General features: G+C 43.7%; 1 protein-coding gene across 3 annotated transcripts in view; it reads right to left on the bottom strand.

Annotated features, from left to right (window-relative positions):
- magi3a (membrane associated guanylate kinase, WW and PDZ domain containing 3a) overlaps window positions 1–16,109 on the bottom strand; it is a 142,047-nt gene that overhangs the window by 39,066 nt on the left and 86,872 nt on the right. For all 3 annotated transcript variants that reach the window (XM_083976174.1, XM_083976176.1, XM_083976175.1), the window contains exons 2-3: window positions 15,516–15,632; window positions 7,904–8,023 (exon numbers count right to left, since the gene is read on the bottom strand). In XM_083976174.1, coding sequence (XP_083832300.1) covers window positions 7,904–8,023; window positions 15,516–15,632 — 237 coding nt within the window. The remainder of the gene's footprint in view (window positions 1–7,903; window positions 8,024–15,515; window positions 15,633–16,109) is intronic.

Genomic DNA, 16,109 nt, shown 5'->3' with positions numbered 1-16,109 from the left:
CTTTTAGAGGAAAGATTAATTTTAAACTTCCAAAACGACAGTGGATAAAAACGTCACAGCTCGCCACACTGTAAAATAAAAACATCTCTGCTCATCAGAGGCTTCTGCGATTTGACTCTCTGGTCACACGGAGGCGAAAAAGACAAGTAGCGGTCGTGTTAAAGGTAAAAGCAGCAGGAACAATGTGCATAGGGGCAGATTACTCCAGCAGCACAGTGTTATTACATTTCACAGCTTTCTCAGAGTGGTGGGCGGGTGGGCAGCGTAAAGCAAAGCCATTTTCATTTTAACAGCCTGGGCCAACATTCGCTTGGCACTGTCAGTGAACTACACAGCCATTCGCTCATGTTACACATGCACGGCCGTGTTTCCTGCCAGTGAGAAGTAGTTTCATGTCAGGGGGAACGTTTTTTTTTTTTTAAACTTGCCCGCAGAGACTCTGAGTTTAAGTATGTGCTACGAGGGCTATGTGAGTTTATGGGTGAGAAAGGATGTGTGTGTGTGTGTGTGTGTGTGTGTGTGTGTGTGTGTGTGTGTGTGTGTGTGTGTGTGTGTGTGTGTGTGTGTGTGTGTGTGTGTGTGTGTGTGTGTGTGTGTGTGTGTGTCACGCCATCTGTTTCAGTCAGTAGCTGCCAGCGCATCTCATCTCCAGCTCGTGAGAATCTGAGTAAAAATCTGAAGTGCAACTGTGACCAGAGTTTACATCTGCAGAGAGAGACACGACCACCGCGTCCTCCATGAAACTCTCTTTATGAGCTGCCATGGAAATCCGAGAGCGCAAAAACATCCACGTCGTCATGGTTATTCATGCGAGCGAATGTTTCTGTGGCGATGCTTTCAAACACAAATGGAAATTGGAGACCTCCCATATGTTGTTAGGGGGGAAAGAAGAAGAAAAAAAAACAACGCTCAAGGGTTGGTTGTTTTTTTTTGTTTGTTTCAACCTCCCACCTCCTCGTTTCTATCCCCCTCTGCCTCTTTGAACCTGCCAACCACAGTCACAGATCCTCATTAATCACTGAGGATGGGCTCTCCCGCTCCCGGGCAGCGCCCCGTCTGCCCCGTCTGCCAGCGCCTCAGGCGGGTGAAGCCCATCTTTGCGCTCCAGTCCTGGCACGGAGCTCGGCCGCTGCTTGGCATGGACGGCCACACTTCACCGGCCAAACCCTGTCCACCCTGAATTCCTCTACTCACTCTGCTTGAAGTGTGTGTGTGTGTCCCTCCACTGCTGGATGACCTGCCTCTCATAAATAAACTTCCTCTCCGGTTTATGTTCATCTCCTCTCTGACTGTCTAGTGACGCCCTTTATAAATCACACACCCTCCCCATCTCCTTATTGAGCCGCTCTCATCCATCCTAATCCCTCTGACTTTATCAATCCATCTATTGTTCTCCCACTTTCTCTTTTAGCTTTTTCTCCTTCTTATTTGGACCTGCACAAAAAAAACAAAAAAAAAAACACAAACACACGCACTAATCCCACTTCTGTATCATCAGCAGTGCCGTCCTAATAGCGGAGCCACTTCATCTTTCAGGCCTCATGTGTTGCCAGTTCCTCGGAGTGGGGCAGCTGTTGCCATAGCAAAGCACCTTTTCACTCTCCTCTCTCCTCTTTGACTTCTGGCCCGTTGCCCTGTTTCTATCTCATCCACAGCTACGAAGCTTCAGCTACACAAACTTCACAAAGCTTATGACACCAAAGAGAGAGAGAGAGAGAGAGAGAGAGAGAGAAAACCTGCATATAAAACGTTGTAGGTAATGTGGTCCAATAAAACAAGGGTGACAATAAATGGTTATTCCTTTTCCAGTAAAGGTTGTCAAGGGCGATGAATTTTGTGTGGCACAACTCGCTCGTCAAATTGTCCCCGACCAAGTCTACGACTGTCGGTGGCGATGAAAGCACCACATTGCTGTCTTTGTCTATGAATCATGTCCTTGTGTCTTTCATGCCTGTCTGTAAGTCTTTATATGTTTGATGTATCTTTACAGCAGGACACAGTATGGTGGCCCTGAGCGCTCAATGAATCCTACAGAAAAACATCCTTAACATCAGAAAACATCGATTTCACAACACAAGAAAAACAGAAATGTGCTGCAAGAAGCACAAAAAAGGCAGTGAAAATGTCTCCAGTGCTTTTAACTTCAAAAGTCACAAAACACTGAACAACATGTCACTTCCTTGTTTCCCCTAGAAACAGTGATTTCAGGGATTTGTGCATATTTTCAGTGCATGAATGAAAATGAATTTGCTTGTGGGTTTTTTTTTCCCTGTTTGCATGTATTTCCTGCAGGGCCACCGTACCTCTGACCTACAGTACTGTGCAAAAAGTTTAAAGCACTGTAAGTAAAGTGAAGATGCCTTCATTAATAGCCTTTATTTATGGATTTACTTCATCCAAAGTTCAGTCTACAACCACACTTGTATATTTAAAACAGCCCCAGTTCTCCTCGACACACTTGCACACAGTTTTTTGACTGGCAGGTTGTTGAAGTATCTTGGGAAAATTTGCCAAAAATCTTCTGTGGATTGAGGCCGTCTCAAAAACTCAATTTTGAACAAGGCAAGGCAATTTTATTTGTATACCCCATTTTTACAGTTGGTCTCAAAGGGCTTTAAACAGCATCATAACAACATCCTCTGCCCTTAGACCCTCACATCCACTGAGGAAAAACTCCATAGAAAACCCTTTTAACAGGGAAAAATTGGAGAAACCTCAGGGTGAGCAACAGAGGGAAAAAATAACCAGTTCAGAGCCTGAAAAGTCAGATGTCAACAGAACCAAAAATGTGTTGATTATCCTTGCGTGACATCATCAGTGGGCGTCAGATTCTACAGTAGGTTGTGAAAACGAGCAGGAAGGACGAGAAAAAGGCAGCGACTGACAACACAGAGTAGAAGACTAGAAGTCCTTTCAGTGGTACAGAAACAAAATGCTTGGTGGTGATTTGAGCTTGTACAGAACCGTGTCTGTCTAAAAGCGATATGAGTGTCTTCTGTCTCTTCATGTAGTCCCACACTGACTCCAGACTGTTGAGATCAGGACTCTGTGGGTGGGGGGTGGGGGGGCTCTACCATCTGTTGCAGGACTCAGTCTTCTTCTTGTGAATTGAAATAGTTGTTTTTGACACTGGCTGTAATTTCTGGGCCACTGTCATGCAGCAGAGTAAATGTGGGACCGAGTAATATTATTATTATTATTAAATAACTGAAGTGCCTAAAAAAAACTTTTGCACAGTCCTGTATGTCACCACCTGAAACCACAGATTCTGTCATGAAGTTTCTCATGCTGTGCATCTTTCCTGCCTGTTGCAGTTCAGGCAGAAACTTCAAAAAAAAAAAAAGAAGAAAAAAACTTGGAGAAAAAGTCTGACATATCGTTACCGACGTTGAATTAGAGCAAGAAAAGAGAAGAAAGCCTGTTCTGTTTTGCACAGAGATTGTCTGACATATGGAAAACAGAGTGTATAAATCTCCAGCATAAATTGGGGGGGGCAATAAGACATCAAAGTTAACACAACGCTGCGTGTCTGATGGAATCTGTGTATCATCCACCGTGCTGACTTTTACTTCCAACACCTGCCTCTGTTGAATTTCACTTGTCCATTTCGGCTCCCTGTCTCCACCATGAATGATTCATACTTCTGTTTTTTTTTCTTTTTGCTTTCCCCCTCTGCCACCCGTCCACAGTGCGGGGTAGAAAATTGGATATGCCCTAATTCACATACATGCGCACACACAAGCAAATCTACCGCTTGAGAGTTTCAGCACAGCCAAGGTAACAAGTATTACTCACACCCTGACACTTTCATCTTTCTGTAAAACAAAAACTGGCAAACCAATCTCTGTGTTTTTCTTTTCTTCTTTCTTTTTTTTTCTTTCTTAACTTCGACATCCACATCCACTCCGACGGGGGGTTAACTCAACTTTGCTGCTGTGAAACCTACTTGGGATTCAGGCGGAAAGAGCTGCAAACGCATTGGATTAATGCTGAGGAGTGATTTCATGAACATGCCAAATTTCCCCCTCTTTTTATGCTTGGTTAAGTAGTTTCATAATACTGGCCTTTCTGAAATTACTTTCTATTATTGGTGAGCGATACGACAACCAATCTGTGGGACGCTCATTGTCTCAGATATTGGCTCCAGTGCAGCAGCAGCAGCAGCAGCAGCAGCGGGAGACAGAGAGGGAGACGGAGAGAGAGAAGGTGTCACCCCTGGTTACAGATTAACCGTGGCTACATGGAGCTCCCGTTGTTCACAGGTCTGCAGGATTAGTCACAGCGATGAACCTGGTCTCACAGGACGACATCTCCATCCCACCAGCAGCAGCAGCAGCAGCAGCAGCAGCAGCATATCGAGTACGGCCTCGTGAGACGAAGCCAAGCGTGTCACAAGAAGAAGAGGAGGAGGAGGAGGAAAGAGAGATGAATAATGACAGACTGCAATGAAACGGTAGACAGAGAAGGAGTGTGGTTTTTCTCTGAGCTTTTGACTCAGACGCAGAGTTCACTTTGGTTCGATTCGGTTCGAAGGGAAGGTCTGTTTGCAGCCAGGCGGCATGGAAACAACAATAACACAATAAAACACAACAGGGGGGAATATCATACCAGCAGTGACACAATAAAATAAAGAGTCTGTTTGATATCAGGTTGTAACACCAATCATCACAGCTATATCTCATTGCCTCCTTACCCCCACTACAACGCTTGCACTCACATCCTCCCTTTAAAGAGGAACTATAGCAGGCTTATTCCCGTGGCTAGGCTACATTTTTACCTGAACTAACCAGCTCCAGAGTCCTAGCGCTGGTTAAATCAATGACTTGTAACTTGTTCCAGGGAGAATGGAGGCTCTCTATCTTCCACCTAGCGTCTCTTGGCTGAAAACCAACCTTGTAAGATCAGAGCCTCCGACCCGGAGTCCCAGCTCTCGTCTCTGCGGCACCGCCACACAAACACAAACGTGCCCTGTAACCCGTATAATCTCTTGTTTATGACAGTTAAAGCCCCAGTATGTAACTTATTTGGCTTTTTATTAGCAAAAATCAAATACTGCTTTCATAAATATGTATTTCACTGAAGTGGAATCACACCCGCATACAAATGAAAGCTTTCTCGTCCCTTAGAATGAGTTGTTAGAAATACATGAATGAGAGTATTTGACATGTACATGAATGACGCCGTCAGCAAACCAACCGGATGTAATTTTACTTGATGAGAGAAAGACGGTAAAACGTGGGTCAGGTAAACAATACGACATCACCATGACAACATATTATCACGCCTGTATTGTTTTGCCTCGTGCTGGCGGACCACTTGTTTACATAGACGCTTGTTTATCCTGTTACATGCAGCGTCTGTTGTCTGTCTGACCTCTGCCCGATTTCACGTGAATGCAACATCAAGAATACGTTCAGATATGCAACCACACCGCTAGATGGGGGTAATTCCTACATATTATACCTTTAAAGGACAATTCTGGACAAATTCAACCTGGATATATAGTTTCCTAACAATTTAGGTCTAAGAAGGATTATGAAGATTTTATTTTTAATTGCTCCTGTTTTGCAGTAGTTCAGTCTGTCCCCGCATTGCCACGCGACGATGAATGGGAGCGGACTGATCTTACGCTGTTTAGGGCTGTTTACATCCCTCAAAACCTTTTTTTCCCGCCAGCTTTGTTAAAAACAAATGCATGTGGCCAGACTGAGGGTTAGCAACACAGAGGAACAGTGACCAAGTTGCATAGTTCCTCTTTAAAACACAAGTTAGTGCACACACGGCCCTTTTCTGTGTGAATGGACCCTGGAGGCTCATTTTACAATCTGCAGTTTGAGCGCTGCAGCAATCAGTGACAAACTCACCACGGGGCAATCACTCATTAAATGTCTCTCTCCTTTCCTTTACTGCATTCATATGTGTGTGTGTGTGTATGTATGTGTGTGTGTGTGTGTGCGTGTTTATCTTTGGAGACTCGCAGGTCGAAAGTCTACGCATTAATAATTAACTTTCAGAGGGTTTCTGAACCTGTGCCTTTCGATATACACTCGGCCGTGTCGCGGTGAGCAGGTGAGGGCAGAGCAGATCCATTATTCATCCCAGTGACTGGTTCACAGGCTCGAAGGGGGGAGGAGGAGGGGGAGGAGGGGAGGTTTAGGTTTTGCAGTGCTGGTCTGGTCTCCCAGGGGCTGGATGCAGGATGTGGGACAGAGAGCGACCAGCGGGAGAGAGAGAGAGCTGTTACTTCACCGACATGTTTTTTCGACAAACTTCTGTTTCTTTTTTCGGGAACAGAAATTTCCCTCGGGGATAAATTATCTCCGGCGCTTTCACATTTACAGTGACAGTTCGATGACACGCGGCCAATGTGTCGGCTTCACCTGGTGACCTGATGGTGCACAGCTCAGCAAAAATCACAGCCAGGACCGAAGCAGAAGTGGAACGGAGAGGGATTCGCTCCGTCCCCCGAGTCCACCTGTACTCTAACTTCATCTTCTCTTTATTTCTGGCCACTCCTCGTTTTCTGAAAATGTAGTTTTCCACTTATTTACCTTGATCACATCAAATCCTCATTGATTTGGTTCAAGCTGATGAACTCTGTCAGCAACAAAACCAACCGACCACAGGATTTCGTGACAGCAGGTAACTGTTTGTGTGTGTGTTTTTTTTAAAGGCAACTTTCAAAATTGTGTTATAAACCCATCTGAGCTCTGTATAAACAGGGGCGTGCAGCTACAGCCTATCTCATTCGGTAACTACGGCAACGCATAAGTGCATCAACACGGGTGCAAAGGTTTAACGGATAAGTCAGGAAAGTGAAAAGCAGCTGTGTTTACGTCTCAACTCTTGTGTGTTCGGCAGCTCCTCATTAAAACAAGACAGAAACACAGGGATCAAACAGGAGCTGTGCTCCTGATTAATATGGCAAGACGGTCTCCTTCTTCTTCTTTTTTTCCTCCATGTTCATCACATCAAGGTCGAGGTCAAGTTGCAGTCTTGACTAAACAGGCTCATTATTCTCAGAGTTTTCTTTGGTGAGACAATAACAGCACATAAAAGCACAGCAAAGAGTTCCATATGTAGAGATGATGATGAGGATGATGATGGATGAGGATGCAGGGTGACAGTTATCAACACTGCCCAGTACATGAGTTCCCTTTTAAAGGGGAACTATGCAAGTCTGGTCGCTTTTTCTCTGTTTTGGTCACTTTTTTCTCTACAGACAGTTTGGGTTAGGGTGCATATTTCCAACACTGTCATAAAAACTCACAACAAACTGTCCTCACTGCCCCGCCCGGCCATGTGCATTAGTTTTCAACAAAGCCGGTGAGACAAACCGTACAAGCATGGCGGTGCGAGATGGCGACACTCTTGGTGTATGTGTGTACTGTATGTAAGACCCTTGCTGTATGTATATATTACAGTAAAAGAAGAATTTTATCTAATAGTGATTAAACACTTATACAAATATATTCATGGGTAGTATATTCAGATTTTGCCAATAAACCTTGCTAATCATTACACACTGGACCTTTAAGGAATTTCTTTACTGGTAAAAAGAAGCTGTAAACATGAAGTCCTGTTGACTTCATGTTTACTGTTCTTGGTTTGTTCAAAAAAGAAAAAAGCCACTGTGGTGTGTTTTCTGTTTCTCGTTTCCTTCTGGGCCACATGAACCGAAATCCAGATGCGTGAGTATGACCTCAAATCAAACCACGAACTCTAATTGAAAAACCAAAGGACTCGCAACACGAGCAACTGGGATCCAACACAATGATAAAACATTAGTTATGTGGTAGATGTTAAGATCTGAGTTGAGTGTTACAGTAACATCCACAGGGAAAGCCATTCAAGGTCTTTACACTTCCAGTTCCAGTGAGTGTTGTGTTGTTTTGGGACATACCATCATACGTGCCGCTCTCCAGCAGCAGTCCACTTTCCTCCAGCTCGCGAAACTCCCCCACGCTGATGAAATTGTAGTCCACGCCGGGAACTTCCCCCTCTCTGGGCTGCCGAGTGGTACCTGCCAAAAATGACACAGTTTAAGACGGAGGGAAACATCCAGACAAGTGGAACATGCTATTCACCGACAGTGGGGGGGATTTGTAAGTGATACCGTCTCCAACATGCCCACGGGGGATGTGACTCAAGTCCAAATACAGCACTCGAGGGAGAATCAGTATCTACATCATGAATAGTCAACAGGGCCGAGAGCACTAAGCTACGAATTTATTAGTCAAATATGAAACGGAGGGAAAAGCAGCAGCAGAGCCGTCAGAACACAGAGGAAGTGTAACTGATGATAATGATAACGAACAGGCTTTTAATTGCACACTCAGTGTCCAACCACTGCACTTTAATTCCTTAAGGATGCAATTAAACACAAAATCAGTTCAATAAATAAAGAGAAGAGCAGGTTTTAGAAATCCATCTTCACTGTTGACCCTCTTGTACATTTGTTGAATAATCCTTTGCCATGTATTCATTTAGTTATTCCACCCCAGACTCTCACACAACCTCTGTTTACATGGCAACATAACAGAGTGTAACTAGATGTATAGTGTTGACTTCAGCTTAACATAGCTGAATTAAAGACATGTTTTATAACAGACTCTGTTCGGCAACCTCTTCCTATTTGCCAGAAACCAGATAATTTTTGTTTGTGCACTCCTGAAATTAACTTATAAACTTTTGTCCCTAGAGCAACATCACTGTCAAAAGTCCTTTCCAATAACATTACAAATTACAGCCAAACCACTTGTTTCCAGCACTGGGGAAAGATTTGTTCAGGTTCATATAAAAAAAACAAAACAGCCTAAACTCTCCAAGGTTATGGAGTAAAAGTAACTGGCGTGTTTTACAGTGTATGGTCTCCTTAGCCAGGGGTTTTGGTCAAGGTCATGTTTCTCTATGTTTGAGGGAACAGTTGCAAAAGAAGCAAAACTGTTCGAATTTCCTGTCCCTGAAATTTAAACACAACACATGCACATCGACAAAACACAAGCACATTCACAGAAATTGTGCTGCAGGTTGCACAAACGACAACGGCAGCGTTTCCAGGAGACACATGAACCAAGTGGGGACACGCGTTTAAAAAACCCTGAACAACAGTCAGGTTCATCACTCTGTTGTTGTCTGTGCATATTTGCATCCTTGCTCTGCATATCTGCAGGACGGATATTGTCAAGACGTTTTCTAAATTTGCTTGTGAGCCTTTTCTGCATGTGCTTTCATAAGTTATGGTGAGTTGACCACTCAGGGCCACCATACTTTCACCCCACACTCACTTCTTGCAACATCTTTTGTGTTTTTTCTGCCGCAGCTCCGAGAGTGGCGGCTCTGCACTTTGCAAAGTTACATCCATTAAATAATAATCTGCCTTAACTACTGCAACTAGTTAAAAAAAAAAAAAAAAAGTGTCATGTTTTTGCTCGTCTGACACTCTTATCTGCGAAACATTAAAAACAGATTGTTATGAAAACGATTTCACGTTCGCCAACATGTCGACTCTGCTTAGTGTCATCTTAGATGTAATCAGAGCTCGTACAGTACCTCAGCTGAACTGCTCTGCGATCTGGATGTGCTGCAGGCACAAGGAGGGGAGGAAGATGGAGGAGGGAAGAGGGGAGAGGAGGAGGAGGAGGAGGGGTGGTGGTGGTGGCGGTGGGGGGGTTTTAATAGGGAACCCATCCCATTCTTCATTTTCTTTCTGTGTCAACATCCATCCTGACTGCAAGATGAGCCATCACATCTGAAAACAGCTTAGTCTGTTGCCGAGGCCATTTTTTATTCTGTCAAACGGAGCAATCAGGAAGCGGCCGAGGCCACGAGAAGGATGGAAATATGAGCTTGTTCCAACAGGGGGGGGGATGTGGTTATTTCACCTTTATAGTAGTTCATTCTGCCGGCGCCTCCGCCTGACGACCCGCTCTCGAACGAGCTCGATCGCTTTTCTCTCACCTCGACAGTTTTTAATTCTCATCACACCACTGTGCGACTTTGTAACTGTTGTTTCATCATTTAAAGTCTGCCGTAGAATAAGTGCGACAAGAGGTGACAAGACGAAGAGGTCACCACTTAATAAAGGGGAGAGGAAGAAACAAGGACCGTAGCTGTGTCTGTGATGTGTGTGTGATTAGAGGAAGCTACAGTGCACAGAGAGAGAAAGAAAGAGAGAGAGAGAGACTGCTAAGACTATTGAAACTAGAAATCTAAGTGTTATCAGACAAGGAGTGTGTCGGGATAAGGAGCTTTGAGGAAGAGACGAAGGAAATTTGCTGCCAATTCTCGCTGGAGAGAGAACACACTGTTTATGTGTGTGGTTCCTCACAAGCTTTTTCTTTGAAGAGATGAAACGAGCACATGAATACGATATAAGACGAAAGCTGCAAAACAAAGCAAAGTGGGAAGAAATAACAGCAGCTACCAGGTCTATAGGGTGCACTGTGTGAGTCTGGGTGTTAACTAGACTGCACCATCATCATCATCATCACTGTATGAAACAGATACGAACTGCAGGCGAACAATAGAGAAATAAAATAATAAAGAAAAAAAAGAATAGTAAAATGACACTGACAGATATCTGACAGTGGTGTCGTGTTGAATGTCTGATGAATGTGCAGTAAATCACAGCACAAGTCTGGAAGAAGAAGGAGCACCGACGTCGACCTTCACTGTCACCAACTGTGGTAAACACACGTCAGGACTCTTCACACAGGCTGCATTCAAATTCTGACGTTAACAGAGACGAGAGACATGAGCCCGACATCAACACGTCTAATGCACAGACAGATAGAAAAGAAATAAATAAATAAAAACTTTGACAACTGTCTGTGTCCCACCACGTCCCCGTTTCATCTTAATTTCATCACTGTCTTACAAACGCCCTTTACTCACTGTCAGCAGCTCCTCCCGAGAAAAGAAATTAAAGCTACAGACCTGAGTTATTGCCTTCAAATATATTACATTCAGCAGTGTTATCTGGTGCATGATTGTGGCTGCGGCCCACGTTGTGTTGCAGTACATGTGAGTGTGATGATGCATGTCATCATGTTATTCGATTACTATGAATTCACTTAGTATGTGTGCTGATTTTCTGCTTTCAGATAAGATGAGATAAGCCTTTATAAATCATCACACTTCCACATTATGTAAAACACAGCTCAAACACTGACATGAAAAAATTGCTTTATAATAAATAAATCAAATAACAGGCAAGGCATATGAAAAGCACTATGTACTATCTGTACAAAAGCCAAGAATGAGACAGTCGTACAGTCTTTGATGAACATGAATTTTAACTGATACTGTCTGTAACATATATAATTTAAGTTTTTTTTTTGTTCCACAATAATAAACCTGTTTCCAAGGAGAAAACCTCATTTGATTGTAATAACAGTAACATGACTGATCCTACAGTACACTGCTCTGAAAAATCCTTTCCACCGTATTGTACTGTATGATACTGCCCACATGGCTTGTTCATATGTCTGATATAAAAAGGACATTCAAGGACAAAACAATGGAACCTGAGAAAACAGTACAGTATATCACAATGTACATAAAAGAGGAGAGAAAGAAAAAATCTGTTCAATTTACCGTGTTTGACCTTGTAGCAGCCCGATTTATCTCCTGAGGCGCTCCGGTCTGTATTTATGTAATTTATAGGAAACTGTAGATAAATACGGTCTTTATACCAAATAGATAAAACAAGTCATCTGATGTAGGGCGGTCGATATAATTTACTTTCATGTTCTCATTTCTCCCCCAGTGCAAAGCTGCAGTCCGACTTTTGTCTCAGTGGCTTAAAAAACTTAAAAGGAGCTCTCCTCAATCTTCTCAAAAGAGAGATAGAAGACCTGAGGCTTTTTTTTTTTTTTTTTTTTTTTACATTTCCACTTTATATTTCCTCAATTTTTTTTTATCTTGCAATGAGACTCATGGAGCTGATTGCTGTGCCGTGACGGATATTAATGCCCGGGGAAGGAGAAAGGTAGTTGGCAGTGAGGTTGAAGGAGTGGGGGGTGGTGGTGTGGTGGTGGTGGTGGTGGTTGGGATTTAGCCAAGCTTCAAGGATTTTGCGGTGCCCTGGACCCCTGGCACTGTCTTGAGCTCCTGTCATCTTTTGTGGGCGGCGGGAGTGACACTTAATGAAGCCTCCCAGTGTGTGAGTGTGAGTGTGTGTGTGTAGTGGAGAGAGGAAGTCATGCTCCTCTCGCTCTAAGATGCCACTCGGGCTGCTGTAATGAGCGGCGGCGGCGTCACGCTGCAGCGGCCATTTAGGCTCCCGGCGGGGTCACTGTGGCTCAGTGTGCGGCGATAAGCCACTGGCACGGGTCTGGGCGAGCTGAGTGGACGGTGGACATATGCTGAGCTCACTGAAGCCAGACCACAACATATTGCAGGGGATTCACATGGCACAGGATTTCTTATTCCTCCATGATGACTCGCTTAAGTGCACTCAAATGTGCAGAAATACTGTAGGTGGCAGCCTCTGGATTGTGATGCATTCAAGGTCCCTCCCTTTCTGTAATACTTTTCCGCTAAAGTGTTGATCCATTAAGAAGATATTTGTGTTATTTTTAAGAACCTTAAAGGTAGAGTCTGGGGGTTTTTGCTCAAAAATAAACACTAGGCTTATACAAATAAAATCCGTCTTAATCATCACCTATGGGCTTCTAGTCCTGTGTGGTGGTGACTGTGTCTGCAGAGCCCCCTCCCCCTGCCTGTGTTTTGGTCTTTTGCTTTGTTTTGTTGTGCATGGGGCTGGAGAGTGAGAGAGTGTGCCCTGTTAGCTGTCCCGGATGCTAGCAAGTGCTAGCGGCGGATGCTATCTGCCACCGCTAACACCCGCTAGCTCAACACAACAGGCGCACAACGTTTGGGAGGAATGTGTTGTCTGTTGTGGGGGGGGCATCTGGAACAGCCTTCCCTCCACAATAAGGGATTGTCCTACATATTCCTCATTTGAAGGAAATCTTAAAGGGATAGTTCACCCTAGAATGATATTTCGCTCATTATCTACTCACCCTCATGTTGACTAAGGGCTGGAAGAAGTTTCGGAGCCCACCGTCCCTTCTCTGAGTTACAGGGGGTCTTAGCGTAGCAGTGCATTTCAATGCCATGGTAGCAAAGGGACACCAGAGCTCTTCGTAAAAAAAACACACACAAAAAAACGCGCTGGCAGCGGAAGACCGGACAACAACACTGGGAGCTAATGCTACAAACATGCTTGGAATGTGGACTTATTTAATTTTTTTCGGGACAATTCCGCAATTTGGGGCTTCAGCACAAGACGGACATTACAAACGAGAATCATGGAGGTATTTGGATGTTTTTTTGTGTGTGTTTTTTTTACGAAGAGCTCTGGTGTCCCTTTGCTACCATGGCATTGAAATGCACTGCTACGCTAAGACCCCCTGTAACTCAGAGAAGGGACGGTGGGCTCCGAAACTTCTTCCAGCCCTTAGTCAACATGAGGGTGAGTAGATAATGAGCGAAATATCATTCTAGGGTGAACTATCCCTTTAAGCGGTGGCTTAAAAACAACCAAGTGTGCGACCACTAACCGGTGGTCGTATTCTGTCTTCTGTATTTTAATTGTTTTCATTCTATGTAGTGTATTGTTATTTGTGTTTTATTTATTTATTTATTTATTTATTTATTTATTTATTTATTAGGGACTGCGGATGTAAATTAACTACACTGTTATAATCTGGCATATTTACTATTGTACATTAATATGCACTGTCCCTATTCAAATAAAGGTATTATTATTATTATTAACTTCTGCTAGCGGTGGTGGCTAGCATTCGCTACTAGCACCTGCTTCCCAGCTCACCACAATGGCCCTCTTGCTCGTTACAGCCGAGCCCTCGAGGCTCCCATTGTCAGTGACGGCCGGGTATCGGCCCACCGCTCCAGCACTTCACTCGGACTGTATTTCCTTTCCTTTGCAGTCCTGACTAACTGCTGCTGTCTGGGGCAGGAGGCTGCACAGTTGAGCCCGAGAGGAGGGGCCCAGTTTACAAACTGCAATGAACAAACCTCCAGACTCAACCTTTAAATCATCTGAATGTAGTTTTATATCGCTATGTCAGCCAATGAGAAAAGAGCATCTTAACCTCTCATCTGGCTGACTGCTCCCTGAGTGATCCAATATGAATATAGCAGATATTCGGCAAAACACTCAGAAACACCAAGGTTGGGTGGTGAGTTCAGGTGTGCGGGGGTTTGGACATAACTGAGGGCGATGACTGCTTTGTTGTGACATCACAAGGTCACAGAGAGTCCTGACGGCTTGTTTTAAGCCTCAGTTTCTGATACAGGCTGTGAGCACTTCTCTGTGGACTGAGGCTTTAATACTTCCACAGTGTTACTATAGAACCAGGACCTGCCCTGTAATAAAAAAAGAGATGGAAATCTCACTTCACACCATATGGTACCTTTAACCAGCCAATGACTGATATGTTGTTGGTTTTAACTCTATATAGCCTATTCTATACTGTAATTAAGGGGCTATGCAGCACTCAGGCCTCACTTTCAATGGCAGCTTCATTCAACATGACGATGATGATGATGATCATGTAATTATCTCAAATTAATTATTAAAGCCTTATTTAATTTAAAAACAACAACAACAACAATAACAACAACAAAACAGGTTTTTAAAAGACTTTCCCTCCATGCAAAATGTCAGACATAAGAGCTTTTCAAACACTGAGCTTTATATAATAAACGACGTCTTGAGCAGTGGCTAATGGAATAAAACAAATTTTAAAAAATCAGCTGTACAGCCTAGAGAATCGCAGCTGTTCTTTCATTTACGCCTGTTGGCCTTGATGTTCATTTTAAAATCACTGGGGTATAAAAACTAAATTGTTTTGTCCTGGTTATTTATTCATGTACTTTAAAAGAAACAGTGTAGACGACTCATAAGAGGGAGAAAGAAAGACTCGAGTGTTGCAAGCAGAAAGACTAAAAAAACACCTTGAGTAAAAGCAGAAAAACGGAGAAATCCATGTCCGTCTTAATTCAATACTTCTTATATTCAGTCTCAAAACTTATTTCTGCTAAATTAAACATAAAAACAGAGACAACGCCTAATTGCCCTCACTTCCAACGCAGATTTCCTTTGTACAAGCCCTGGAGTTTTAAAGCATATCTCACTGTCAGCCTGACATATCAAAGTCTGCTCAGGTTTTCTTAGGACATCAGAGTCACATTAAGCAGAGGAACTGGTGCTTTTACTAATTATTTCGAGATTATGAACAGAATAGAAAAGTCTAATCAGAAATTCATATTATCAGCTGAACTGAGGAGCAAAGGAGGGTTGGGGAGGATTTAAAAAATGAAAAAGGGGATGTTATAATAAATTCATGCAGGTAAAAAGAGGTATGGTGCAGGTAGTTGTACAGATGTGAGCAGACCAGGCTCCATCTGGAGGGGTCAGAGGTCAGCGAGCAGAGCCCAAACAGAGAGAGAGAGAGAGAGAGAGAGAGAGAGAGGCTACTCACAGGGAATGGTGCGGAGGTACAGGTTGTCCCGGATCACCTGCTGGAGCTTGTGGTCCAGGGAGCCCTTCTGAAACTGCAGACTGAGGTAGTGACGCAAATCAGTATTCAACACCTTACCTGGAGGAAAGAAGCAGAAGGAGGAGGAGAAATCTGGGTCAGCGCAACAATTAAATCACGTAGGAAGGAAGGCGCTTATTTACACAACACCCACGCTGACAACCGGAGTCTGAGACAATTAAAAAGATGTTCTGAAATTTAAATTCATAAAAACAAACAACCTGCAACCAAAGTCAACTGACCCACCAACAGCAAAGCCAAATCAAAGGACTGTGTGTCTGCTGCTTCTACCTGAGAAAGTGAGTGCTACAATAAGTGGCGAGAGGTGGGGTGGTGAAGTTGTCAGACGTAATGAAACATTAATTGGGCTCTTTCATTAAAATCCAGATGTGCGCATGCATGACAAAGAGGAACACAAAAATTGGGGCAGTTGCTTCTCGGCGACATCAGCTGAAGGAAAGTGTTGGGGCTGCACTGTCGTCTTCAAGAGGAAGGGGACATTTACTATTCTCCTTGGAGCGACAGAGTGACAGAAGA

The sequence above is a fragment of the Trachurus trachurus genome, assembly GCF_905171665.1.
Source record: "Trachurus trachurus genome assembly, chromosome: 7".
In the NCBI taxonomy this organism is placed as follows: Eukaryota; Metazoa; Chordata; class Actinopteri; order Carangiformes; family Carangidae; genus Trachurus; species Trachurus trachurus.
This window is presented reverse-complemented; position numbering and strand designations above follow the sequence as displayed.